We start from the raw sequence: 14,029 nt of genomic DNA, 5'->3' as shown, positions 1-14,029 counted from the left end.
ATTTAAAAATATTTCAGGGAAGGGAAGAAATAATGGTGAAGAAAAAAATGGTCATATGAAGGGGCAGAAACTAGAGGTAGGCTTTGAAGTTTGTGTAGGTAACAAATTATAATCTCTCTAGACTTTCCAAGGTGTACTTTGTGCATATTAAGTTTGTTAATATTATTTGTTCTTCACATAACTAATTCATTGCTTAGTAGTTTTTCACAGAAGCTCTTTATTTTTAACTTCAAGTGATTTAAGGGACTTGAGGAAGATTTTCTCCTCTTTATATCCAAAATACTGCTCTTGTTTTGTGTAGCATTGTCCTCTTACTATAGGCCTCTTAAAATAGCAAATAAGCCACGAAAGGTAAACTAATACATTAATGCGAAATTATTAGCTCTCTTACCTCCCTGACAAAGGCCAGAATAGCAGGAAAGTATTAATCACTAGCAAGGAAAGGAAGAAAAAGGCAGGTGGAAGCATTGAAGATTATTTGTATCTAATTCATAATTTTGTCTAGGAGTAATCCTGCTGGGGAGTTTCTACCCTTGGCTGGATTTCATCTGACCCTGCTCCTCCCCAGTCATTTAGGGTTAAAACCTTAGTCATTTTAAATTTTTTCCTCTCTTTCTCTTTTACCTTCAATGCTAAATCATATTGATTCTATCCCAGAAACCTGAGATTCTGTCTCTGAAATCAGCTACCTGTTTCTACTTCCCTTATTACCATATTATTCTAATAGTCTCCATTTTCTCTTCTTTCCAAACCATTCTTTATGCTTAATCGTCTAATTTTGCAGGGAGAGGAGGAAGGGGTGAATTGGTATTAAGTTGCTTACCTAGGATCACACAGCTAGTAAGTGTTAAGTATCTGAGACCAGATTTAAACTCAGGTCTTCCCTAGCTGCCCCTCATGCTTTATATTCTTAATCTGATGCTACCACTCCTCTCCTTGTAGAACTCCTTTTAGCAGAGCAAAGATTTCCAGATTACTTAAATTTCTAGCATTGTTTATTCTTATCCCTTTTTATCCCTCTAAATTCTAGTCAAATTCAACTAACTGTTCCTAAACTTTATCTTAACCTGCCCTCTCTTTGTACATGCACTCACTCAATTCATTTTCCTGTGATTAGAGTGGATTCCCCTACATCATCACCCATCAAAACCTTTCCCAGTTCTGATCCTTCCCATATGTTCCCCAAACCTCTCTCCTGTGAACATCTCATGTTTTAACTTTTCTTTTTGTCTTATCCCCTATGAGATAATACATTACTTAAGTTAGAGACAATTTCTTATTTTGTTTTTTGTCCCAAGTGTCTCACATATCACCAGGAACATCATAAGTGTTTAGCAAATATTTATGGAATTGAAATGAATTTTGATATGATTTTTTTTCCTTTGTATCTTTCTTTAGCTTATCATAAAGGAAGATTTTAAAATTAAAAGTTGTCTTGTATCAGCTAACATTAGAAACAAAAATTATTTTTATATATAATAATATATATTATATTTATATAATTACTCAAATAAATGTATTTACTCAAATATAATTACTCAAATAAACAGTGTTATAATAAAGGAATTTGCTTTATTCCAGAGAACCACACTTTTGGAGAGCTGTGGTTGGAGTTCATAATCTTTTACAGAGACATCGGAACACTAAGAAAATAAAAATTAAAGAAATTATTATCCATCCACAATTCATCCCGGATACATATGCAAATGATATTGCACTCTTTCATTTAAAAAGAGCTGTGAGTTATAATGATTATGTTCAGCCTATCTGCCTACCATTTTTTAAAGAGGTATTTAACTTGAATGCTGACATAAGGTGCTTTGTAAGTGGTTGGGGCAAAACAACAGAAGAAGGTAAATATTGGCTCAATTTTATTGATATATAGTATACCTTAATTCCAAATTACCAATTTTGTTCTAAAAATTTGGCACCAACGTTCTGGTTGATTCTTTTTCCAATATGTTGAAAAATGGCTATTATATAAAGCTTTCAAGTTGCCACAGGAGGAGGATGGGCTTTTATGCACTCTCTGGCTGGGGCCCAGCCCACTCTTTTCCCCTTGTCCTTGTCTGTGGGACTTCAAGACCCCAATCTCTGCCCTAGTCTACGGGTCACTTGAGGCCTTTGCCTGTGGAATGCATAACCCATGAAAATGCCAGAAATCAGACAGCTTACAGAGATCATGAAAAGCAAGGGAAAGAAAGACAAAAAGACACCAGTGTTCTTCCAAAGTGAAGTAGTAAAAAAAATAGAGTCCTTTATTATCATTAACTGTATCCTTAAATGCTTTCTAACTGCAATGTTGCTAAGGAAACACAAAATGAAAACAAAAAGTAGATAAATCAGTCAATGTATGAAGGGACTACGTGAAAATTGGGTTCCAGGAGAAACTTTAACATTCTGAGACAAACTGTCTCTTCTAATTGGGCAGGTGGCTTATCATTCCTGCAGATCCATTCCCATAACATCTTTTGCTCCTGAAGCTTCCCAACCTCTGCTGGCCAATGAACAGGCTGAAGTGGGGGTTTGTGCCAGGTCAGAATGACATGAATTATTGCAAACTGAGTGCAGATTAAGCAGGCCAGAATGCTTGGGAAAAGTACAGTTTGGAAATATAACAAGCTATGCACAGGCTAGGCAGGTGTGATTACCTGGGAAGTCACAAATTCACCCTTTTAAAATTTTTATTGCAAACATATCTGGTGATTAATAACCACCGTTTGCTTAAGCAAGCTCACTATTACTTGACAAAGCCAGGGCATCAGGCAGCAAAATGTATGAATAGGATGGCGACGACAGGGCCAAAGAGTAAGGCACAGATTGCCAAGATGACAAGGCTGGCTGGAATAATTTATGAATTTTATCAGCAATGCCCTTGGGGTCAGATTGATCTAAAGAAGCCCAATTCATATCCTGAATGATTTTTTTTTTCAAAGGTTGCCGTATTAACACTTATTTTAGAAGTTTGGAACACACCAAACAAATGAGCTAATTGATTCCAAGAATAGTTAAATGCATTAACTTTTACCGCAGTAACACATAAAGGATGAAATCTATAATCACATCTCAATGTAAGGCATCATTACTTAAATCTACATGATCTTTTAAAACTAACATAGTATCTTTTATTTCAATAATCGTAATAAGTTCTGGTTAATAGATTCTTGTTTTTGCAAAGCAAGAATAATATGTTGTAAAGAGGTTACAAATTGAGCTGTCTGTTCATTTTCACAAACAGCTTGTACAGAAATAGCAATAGAGATTGTAGAAGTAATAAGAAATGCTAGAGGCGTAACACCTGAAACAATACATGAAATAAATACATTGCTTTTTTCTATTGTGATAATACAATGTTTCTTGGACAGGGGAATCATACCATTGAGGAGCAACTACAGGCAATATTGCAAATGGAGTATATGTTACTATATAGATGTGAATTTGCTTTTCAGGCCACAAAGTTTGAGCTTTAATACACATTCCTTAAAATAAACGTTGCAAAAGTATATAATCCATACAAGTTACAGTCTATAATCCTTATCTATTAACATTGGGATCATTGTGAAATTGTGAAGGACCAAATAACAAGGCATAATCAGGTGTGGTGGACACTACAAGAGGCAGTGATTTTACAACAGGAGTTATAGCATTGTACTTAAAAAGTGAGAGATATAAAACATTAATAGCTGGTGTTAGGGTGGACAATAACATCCATGAAGAAGGGTGCTCAATTCCTGAAGGACCATGAAAGACTGGTGTAACAAAAGTGGGAAGAAGGTCCTCAGGGTCTGATTGCCAAAAGGTTATTTGAGGCACACTTATGGGAGTATGAATACCAAAGTATAGCGGGCTTCAAGTAGAGGCAACATACAACTTGTTGGTACTGCAATGTGCTAAAGAAGGGAATTTTAAAATAGGGAACTTAGGATGCATAACATCAGATTCATTGTAACAAAAAGGAAGGTTGGGACCGAGAACAGGTATGTTGGGTTGATTAATATGTTGAGCTGCAGGAAGAATAACATCTAGAGAAAAGAATCTATTATGGATTCCAGGACCCACCTCCCAGTTGAAACAAATGTGGGGTGGGCTAACATACCAGTATAATTAAAATGTAACATGACATTCTCATGAGGCAACTATTTTACAGTGGGAGGTATTATTAATATGTTCATAGCTTGAGTGGCTTTCAGAACTGTCATCCATCTTAAGGGAACAGGTGGATCTTCCCAAGTCACCAATGAAAACCACGGGAGCGCATCCCACAATGCCCCATAGGGTTCCATGGATCCATGCTCTGATAGAAGAACGAGGAGGCACAGCAAGATCTTCATGGTGGCTTCTCAGGCACTGTTTTACTTTCTACAAGCTGTACCGCTCGTCTCCAGAATCTGTAATGAGAAGAACAAAACCCTTCTTCCATCTTTCCACTGTGGCTGGACTGTGCCACATGACTTGTGAAGCTGACCGTGGGGACAGGCTATGATGACTGGTGGAGTGCTTGGGTGACTGCTATGGTGGATGGAGAAATGTTGTTTGAGTCAAGAGTTAAAAAGTTCTAAGTGATTAAAACCTGTGCTAATCGTACAGCTGGAGAGAGTGCATGTTTAAGGAGATAGGTTTTGATATTTTGGTGGCAGCATTCAACAATAGCTTGACCCTGGGGGTTACGAGGAATACCTGTGAAAGGAGTCACAAAACACTGGAAAAGCAGAAGAAGCTGACGCCAGGCCATTGGCTGTTTTAAAAGAAGCCAAAACACCTAAAGTTGTGAATGCAAGGAGAAAACGATTTTTAGCAACTGACGTGTTCTCTGAGGAATGAACTGAAGCATATGTAAATGAAGAATATGTATCTATGGAAACATGGACATAAGGAAGGTGACTAAGCATTGAAACAAGAGTAACATCAATTTGCCAGAGATCGTTAGGGAACCCACTGCAGGGATTAAAGGAGGGAGGGAGAGTGGGTGGAGAAAATGGTAAGCAGGATAGCTTTTCACTGTGTCCAGCTTGCTCTCTCTTAATGTGAAACAGGTGGCAAAGTGATTTTGTTGATACATGTAAATGTGCAGGTGCAAGCTGAGCTTCTTGGAGAGCACCTGGGAGAAGAGAGTCTGCAACAGCATTTGGTTCAGCCATTGAGACGGGTAGATTTGTGTGAGAGCGAATATAGAATGGTGAGGTCCAGGAGTGTATTAAGGCTTGAAGGTCTGAAAACAATTGAAATACATCATTGGAATCTTTACGGAGGATAGCCATCTCTAATTGCCTAACAGCATTTACTGCATACAAACTGTCAGAGAAAATATTGAGAGGGCCAGAGACAAAATTTAATGCCTGGAGAATTACAAAAAGTTCATTAGCCTGTGTAGAAATAAAAGGTGTGTTAAACACAAAAGATTGAGACAAATTAGGGAGAAATAGGGAAGCTTTATAGTTCTTTATAGCGTGAATAGCCTGTGACAAGGGAGAAAGACTTGTTATTCTAGGAGCAATCCACGGCTAGCAAGAAATAGTGGATATAATTGGAATTTTAAAGTGAGATAATGGCACCAACAGAATGGCAACCTTGTGAAAGGTTGTTAGTATACATAGTGTTAACAGTATCTGGAAGTGAAGCTGAACATGAAAAAAGCCATTCTAAAATAGAATCATTTTGGTAAAGCAATATAGTAGGATACTTGGGTATGGGAAGAAGAGACAAAGTAACTGGAAGGGCTGGCTCATAATGACGAGACACTGAGTGAAGAACGTTTACAACTTGCTCCAAAACAACTTTAGTTGCTGGAGTGAGAAAATGGAGAGAATATAAAGCTGAATTCCCCCCACCCCCCCACCCCGGGTAAATCGTATAAAGAAAACTATGGCAATCTCCGTTGTAAGCACTGGATATCACCCATGAGTTTTTGAAAGTCATTATTCTTATTTGTACCTTCTGAGGTGAAATGAATTCTGGGGACACCTTGAAACCTAAAAGTAATATTCTTTTCTAAAATGTAATGTTCTCTGGTTCAGGTTTCTTGGGAGGCTTCTGGGAGCAGCCTTTGTTTCAGTTCAGTGCAGCCAGGGATTAAAGTCCAAATCCTTTTTTGTCTCTTTCCAAGTCTTGTCTCCTTTCCTGGGACCGGTTAGCTTCTTACAGACCTCTCTCCTTGGTTCTGAGAGCTTAAGCTCCCGCCACCTTCTCTGGCTTCTGAATCTCCCCGACTGAATCCTGGCTGAGACTATGAGAGCTTTTAGTGCACTTGTTCTCTCTGGCCCTGAGAGCTTCTTGCTTATATGCTGTACATTGAGTACAAACCAATCATTATATCTCTAGGAAACATTATTTGTTGTAGGATTAAATCAGTGCTAAATTAGATTTAACCATTGTCTCCTCAATTCCACTTAGTACCTTGTTTCAAGTTCTGGCCCATAACACCTAAATAGTTAACAGTAGTAGTTTTCTGTATTTTGTCAGGAACAATATGTAATTGTACTGCTTCTGATGCTCCTATTGTGTGTTGTAGCATGTCCTCAGCTGATGAGGATGTTGGAACAGCACCAAGAATATCATCCATATAAAACATTATTATAGAAGCTGGATATTTTGTCCTAATATATCCCTTCTGCAACATACATTGACATAGTGTGGGACTATTTTCCATGCCCTGTGATAAAACTGTTCATTGATACCTTTCATAAGGAGCTGCAAGATGAGTAAGAACAGAAAAAAAAAAAACATATCTTGGTCTGATCATAGAGCAAAAACAATCCTGAATATCTATGACTCATACCAGCCAATGTGAAAGAATCATATCTGGAGATGGGAGTCTGGGCTGTAAAGAACCCATTGTCTCCATTTGGTCATTAATTTTCCTAAGATCTGTTAACATTCTCCACTTTTCTGATTTCTTTTTTATCACAAATACTGGAGAGTTCCAAGGACAGTTGGAGATCTCAATATGTTGTTGTAATTGAATTTGTTCTATGTCTCTCAAAGTCTGCAATTTTTTTTTTCGGGTGAGGGGCTACTGCTCTATCCATACTGGTTAATCTGTTTTCCATCTATTTTGGACAGGAGCAGGCTTCACTGTGGCCCTTAGGAAAAAACCCTTTGTGGTGAGACAAATCCCTAGTTGACTAAGTCCCTGTCCCATAAATTTACTGGCAAGCAATCAATAATATAAGATCTGATTTTCCCTTGATGTCCATTTTATACCCAAGTTAAGAATTGAATACTAACGTAAGGTGCTATGGCAGCACCAATTCCCATCAAGGCAAATCAGCTGATTGAAATGGCCATTCTGGAACCCAAAATAAAGATGACAACACTGTTTTGTCTGTACCTGTGTCTATAAGATCCTCAAACATTTTCCCATGAATATTAATTGTCAACATTGGATGTCAACATTACTTTAAACCAATAAACATGAAAATATGCTGCATCTAATCCTTCAGGATCAAATTTCTTGAAATTAAGAGGCTATTTGGTATGGAAAATAAGACTCTAAGCTAACACTTCCCCTTCATGAACATACATTGCTCTGTTGGTAGGATTAATGGTAGCCACTTTTTTCAAAATTTCTTTAGGGCCCCAGAGGATGGGGTGAATAATGAAGCCTTTAAATGCAACATCCTTTGTGCCTTCAGTAGTGCCTAAAGTAGACAGAAGAAGAGCTGGATTTTCTACTATGCTAATCTGGGAAGTAGAAAATGACTTGACAGGGGCAGGAGAAGCTACAAAAAGTGGAACTGATACCACAGTGAGCATAGCTTTATCTTGGGCATCTTTAAAAATTAAGGCTTTTGTGACTGCCCCTTCAGCCACTGCTGACTGTATAGCTGACTGAGTTGCAGTGGCGGTGATAGAATCATCATCCCTAAATTTTTTTCTTGGGCCCCGGAGATAGGGCCCCCATGCTGGTTTCCCCACCTGTATTCTAAAGACCAGTGAAATCCCTTTTTACACTTGGGACAAGGTGTGGAAGGCTGGGGTTTTTTTTCCTGACTTTGCCTTTACCTAGTGGACAAGCAGAACAAAAATGTCTTGGCTTGCCACATTTAAAACAACTGCTTTTAGGATTAGGCATAGGTGCCATGGCTTCTGACAATAAGTCGACATAGAATGTTTGAGTTCCTACTGAGGAGCAGCATTCAACCATCTCCTCAAGACATGTGTGATGATCTGCCCAAGAGGGCTTTTTTACAGTCATTATTACAGTTCTCTCTAGCCAATTATTTAACAATAATATCAGCTGATTGTCCTTCTCCAATTATTCTATGCACTGCTGTTATGAGTCTAGCAAGAAATTCACTGAAAGTCTTGGTAGGTCTTTTTTTATCTGTGTAAAAGACACATTTCTATCTTTTGCAGGTGGAATTTTTTTTTTTTTGCCAAGTTCTTAAAGCACAAATAGCATTTGTTGATAAGCCTGCATGTTATAATGCAATTGTCTTCCTAACTGACCACAAAGACCTATCCCTGCTAACTGTTTCTGGGTGATATTAATGTTGTTGGTTTGATTATTTACTGCCTAAAGTCTGCATTACTCACCAAATGCTGTGGACCAAGCTAGAAAGTTCGCTGAGTCCAGGCAGATTCGAGCTAGAGTTCAACAATCATGTGGAGGCAAAATAGAATACTGAACTTGCTCTAAAAGACTCCTTACATAAGTAGATATGGGCCCATATCTTTGGAAGAAGCCTTTAACTCTTAAAAAATATTCATGGGGAAAGGAACATAATCCCGTCCAGGCTGTCTTGGATTGTTAGGATTTTGAGTTTCAGGAGAGGGAAATTCTCAAAAAGAGAATCCTCTGGAAGTAAACTTTCCCCTGTGTGGGTCTGTAAAAGTTTTCATAGAAGAGTGATAGGCTGCTGTTTTGACTTAAGCTGCTGCTCTTGCCCTGAGGCAGAAGCAGAAGACAGGGTCCGTTCTCTCTAGGAAGGGTCTGGAGGCTTTTCTTTAATGTGTAAGGATGGCAATCCATCAAAGTCTGTTTGAATTGTTATCTGTCTTGGCTAAAGGGAGGTACTTTATCTGGAATTTCAGGGGAGAGGTGCTTAACTTCTCAGAAGCAAGTGGGATCAGCCATGAACAATTTTTAAAAAATATCATACAGCTGAAAACAGTAAATGGCAAATTTATCTGGCCCTACCTTTTGGTAGTGTTCTGTTAATTGCGCTCTCACAACTTTCCATTGTGACAAATCTAAAGTTTCTTCATCTGGGAATGAAGGAAAAATCTGAACTAGGTCCAAAAAGTCTGTGATTTGCTTTGAAGTGATGATGATGCCCTTCTCTTTTACCAGGGCTTTTAAAACCTTTTCAAAAGTATCTTGGCAAGGTAGCTTAAATTTTGCATGCCCCATTGTGTTGAAAATAAATGAAAAGAAAAGAAAATGCAGATTATATTTACCCCTCACTCCCCTGTGGTGATGTTCCTGAGTTTGAAGGTCTTCTGGGGCTGACCTCTGTGGAACTGGCTTGTGTGTCCTGGGCTCCTGGAAATCCCTCAATTGTCCCTTGATTATGCTTAATTGTGCCTTAATGCAAGCCCCACGATGGATGCCAGTCTGTGGAATGCACAGCCCATAAAAATGCCAGAAATCAGACCAGTTGCTCTGGCTCTCACAGAGATCATGAAAAGCAAGAGAAAGACCAAAAGACACCAGTGTTCTTCCAAATAGAAGTAGTAAAAAAAATAGAGTTCTTTATTATCATTAACTGTACCCTTAAATGCTTTCGAACCACAATGTTGCTAAGGAAACACAAAATGAAAACAAAAAGTAGATAAATCAGTCCGTGTACGAAGGGACTATGTGAAAGTTGGGTTCCAGGAGAAACTTTAACATTCTCAGACAAACTGTCTCTCCTCTTATCAGGACAAGTGGCTTATCATTCCTGCAGATCCATTCCCATAACATCTTTTGCTCCTGAAGCTTCCCAGCCTCTGCTGGCCAATGAACAGGCTGAAGTGGAGGTTTATGCCAGGTCAAAATGACATGAATTACTGCAAACTGAGTGCAGATTGAACAGGCCAGAATGCCTGGTAAAGTACAGCTTGGAAATATAGTAAACTATTCACAGGCTAGGCAGGTGTGATTGAACTGGGTTGTGGTCCCTTTAAGAAACTAGTCCTTTCAGATTGATTTATTCCTTTCTGATTCCCAACCCATCCTGGTTGATGCATTATCAATTCAGGAAGCTAGGACCTTTGATTCACAAATCCTGGTCAAAAGCATCCCTTTGAATTCCAATAGGAGATCCGGGCTTGTCCCAGCTTCCATCTTATCTGAGCCAACTTGGGACTCCACCCACGGGCCCCTTTAGCTATAAAAAGAGCTAAACTAAAATCCTCTCTTTGCAGAGGTCCCAAACAAGCCAGCCCTATGCTTGGCACGCCAAGGGTCTCTGCCCACTGGAATACTGTTTCCAATGCCATATTCTCTTTACCCTCACCTATTTCCTTAACTAGACTTTAACCTTACTTCCAATCCCCATAATAAACCTCTTTTATCAATCTAGGTTTTCAGATCTATAAATTCCTTTATAGGGGACCTCTTGCGCCAGCAGAAGGGGGTTCCCCAGAACTCCCTACCCTTGCACCAAATCCAAAGGGGTTGCAAGAGAGCTCCATTTGACTCCCTGAACCCCGAATCTGCCACTATACCTCATTTAACATCCTGACTACCAGAAACAATAATTTCATTTGGGTACCCCAAATCTAAACCTCATCATGATTATATCATCAAGGCAGATGTGATTACCTGGGAGATCACATTTGCCTTCCCACCTGTTGTGTGGATCCCACAGTCTTGATGGTCCCCATGTCATAACACTGGAAGAAAAAACAATCTGAACCCTGCGTCTCTGGCAGCCTGTCAGACTCAGGACACCATCATGGTATTCATCATCTTCAGGCATCCCAGCCTTTGCAACTTTTGTGGCTTAAGATTTTTCAGATTCAGAGGAACCCATAGAGACATAGACATCAACTTCTTTAGCCCAGAAGACTCCTTCCCCAGTTTTTTCCAATAGGATCAGAGTGAACAATGGGTCTAGAAGAAGCTTTGGCTTCAGATTCCTCCACTCTCTGGCAAACAGCTGTCTCAGAAATTTGAACTCACTTGGCCATCACTAGTTTTTTGGCCAGGACCTATAAAAGATCCTCTTGCCCTTCTTTGGAGTGGTGGTGGTGGTAATGATGAAGAAGAAGATTGAAGTCTTGTGATTAAGTACTAAAGATAGAAAATTAATCTTAAAAATTAATTTTCTAATTAAATAATTAATAAAAAATTAATCTTAACCTGGTTGAGATAAATCTCTGCTTTTTCCTTGAGAGAGACCATGGCAGGACACTTATAGTGATTAGGCATTAAAGTTCTCGCTTTGAAAATGAAAAGAAATCAAAAACAACTACTATATTACAAACAATTAATGAAAATTTTGACAATTGGGAGAAAAAAAGGATAATGGTACCCCAACTGGGCTTGTAAACATAACTTCATTACCTAATCTCCAACCACAACAACAACAAAAAATAAAATCTAGTCCAATGCAGCTACAGTATTTTCAAGCAAAAAGAGAAATTGCTATTACAAATCCATAATTGGGAATTCCTGTTTTTGTTTCTCCCAAGAGGCTCAAAAAATTCCTCTTCCTAAACAGAAATAGTGATATCTTTTTCAAATAGTGCATATGTTCATGATTTCTGGAGTACTATGGTATTTAATTTTCGGCATCATTCTTTTACCATTCAGAGGTTTACCCCAGAGGTGTTAGAGCAAGCAGATTAGATTCCTGCATATTCCTGCATATATTTTTATCCACTTGAACATATGACAAAGTTGGGCATTTCAAAATATGATTATAATGGGCTCTAATATGTCCTTGCAATGCTCCTCTCATCTCCTGAGTGCACATATCCTATCTGAATCTTAAGGACTGTCATAATGGGCTTTCTGACACAGGACACAAATTGTACCTCTGAACAGGGATTCTAACAATAGGACAGCAAACCAGCTCTCCAGTCTTTTTCTCTTCTTACCTAATTAATTTTTAACCACCCAGAAAATCTTCCTCCTTCTCTAAATCAGCATTCATCCCTTCTTTTGGTCACACAATAATTGTATAGTCAGTTTAATTCGCATTGTTAACATGTTGCTTTATAAGCATTTTTCAGTCTTTATATGTATGAATCTTTTATCCTTAACTAGACTTTAAATTTAGAATCAGAACGCATACCTTTTGTACTTCTTCCATAGTATCTAGTGAATTTTTCTACACCTAAGGTATACTAGACAAATGTTAATGAATCACAAATTGGCTAATAGTGGATACCATAGGAAAAAACAAACAAACCAAGTTCCTATCATTGAGGAATTTGTATTCTAGTTAGAAATGTATTGAGGGCAAGGCTTATGTCATTCCTTTTGTATTCAGCTTAGCACCTAGTACAGTACTGAGTATTTAGTATGTCCATATTAAATACAGTGATTGAAGATATCCAGATATGAAAGATTTGCAAATACTTTCCTGGCAACAAAACCAAATTAAACAGAATTCATTTATTAGAAATTCTCAATTAATTCAGCATCACTGGCTCCAGGTCTCCCCTTCTGCAAGAAGCTTTTCTCAGTTTTTCCTATAGTTAGTGCCCTTCCTCTGTACTACACCAGTCATCTTGTTTGTAAATAGCTGTTTGCATGTTATCACTTTATTTAGACTGTGAGCTCCTAGAAAGCAAGGGCTGTCTTTAGTCTTTTATTGTATGTCTAGTGCTTTAGCACAATATAGATACTCAATAAATGTTAATTGGCTTAATATATGAGTGTGTATATATATATATGCATTAGGTATGTGTAATCTTATATAAACATGCATACAAACATATATACCGACAAAAATGTTGGAAGGGACCTCAGAGGTCATCTTGTGCAAGCCTATTGAAATATGAATTCCCTCTACAAAAGCTGACCAGAATAGCACATAGTTGGATGTTGAAGGACAAGTCATTTAAGCCTTCAATGCCCTAGGCAGAGATGTCACACATGAACTCCCTAGTAGGCCAGAATCCGAGTACAATGCAATTGGGAAATTTTGAACAAAGAAAGTAAAAATATCATGAAATACAGTTGATATATGGTTCTAAGTCAGTATACAGCCATGGGGATCCTCACATATGGATTAGTAGCTCTGGTTCTATTTGAGTTTGACACCACTTCCCTAGGCCCCTCTATGAGCTGCAGAGCAGTTATTGATCTGGATTGCTAGAAGTTCCCAAATGGAAGCTTAATACATTAATAAAATCACAAATCTCAACAAAACCCAAAAATTCTTGGGAAGTTTTACCTTATATTAAAGTGAAATCTGCATTCAATTTTTATGAGAAAGAGGTAAACAACACAACAAAATACTAATACCAGTTTTGAGATTTTTGAAAGGAGCAACCAACTCTATGAAGTCACATACACGAATACACACACTAGGATAAGTGGTTCTTAAAGTACAGTGGGCTGACCTTGACACCCAAAGCTGCTGCTCCTCAGCCCATGTTTGGAAAGGGGTTTTTGTGTGTAGAAGACAAGCTGAAGATCATCTTAGGGCATGGCACCAGGCAGCTTCTGGGAAAGAAGTCCTGAGAGACATTCAGGAGGTATGGACTTTTTCAGTCCTGGGATCGAGCCATAGAACTAGGGATTTGTAGCTCCAGGGTGGTGAAACCCAACCAACCAATCAGCCAGAGCACATGACTGATCTGGTGACTTCTTTCACCCATGAAAACTGCTTGTCTCCTTTTCACTCTGTGTGTTTTGGGGGCTTGTTTCCTGTTTCCTTATTCCTTATTTTTACTGTTTTAAGTTAGATTTATCTATTGGGAAACCTATTTTACCAGCAGAAATGCTAAATTGTGATTTTATTTTAAGATTTACAAATAAAAGATAAAAAGGAGAGTCCTATTAACCCTAGGAAGACAAAAATTCAATTTACACTCAACCTGAATGCTTGAGAACAAATTTGGGATAGTTAGACAAAGTGAAGTATTA

At 38.3% G+C, this 14,029-nt stretch overlaps 1 protein-coding gene and 1 long non-coding RNA gene across 2 annotated transcripts in view; one reads left to right on the top strand and one right to left on the bottom strand.

The window, feature by feature from the left end:
- The window catches only part of LOC141544349 (transmembrane protease serine 12-like), a 46,608-nt gene that overhangs the window by 12,906 nt on the left and 19,673 nt on the right, over positions 1-14,029 (top strand). The window contains exon 3 of the mRNA XM_074270398.1: positions 1,582-1,853. Coding sequence (XP_074126499.1) covers positions 1,582-1,853 — 272 coding nt within the window. The remainder of the gene's footprint in view (positions 1-1,581; positions 1,854-14,029) is intronic.
- On the bottom strand, positions 2,233-13,709 carry LOC141544350 (uncharacterized). The gene is made up of 3 exons (XR_012482581.1): positions 13,504-13,709; positions 9,400-9,556; positions 2,233-4,388 (listed from the first exon to the last, which is right to left on the bottom strand). It is a non-coding gene; the product is annotated as an uncharacterized LOC141544350 (long non-coding RNA).

The sequence above is a fragment of the Sminthopsis crassicaudata genome, chromosome 5 (assembly GCF_048593235.1).
Source record: "Sminthopsis crassicaudata isolate SCR6 chromosome 5, ASM4859323v1, whole genome shotgun sequence".
In the NCBI taxonomy this organism is placed as follows: Eukaryota; Metazoa; Chordata; class Mammalia; order Dasyuromorphia; family Dasyuridae; genus Sminthopsis; species Sminthopsis crassicaudata.
Note: the sequence above shows the minus strand (reverse complement) of the source record. Positions and strands in the feature narration are given on the sequence as shown.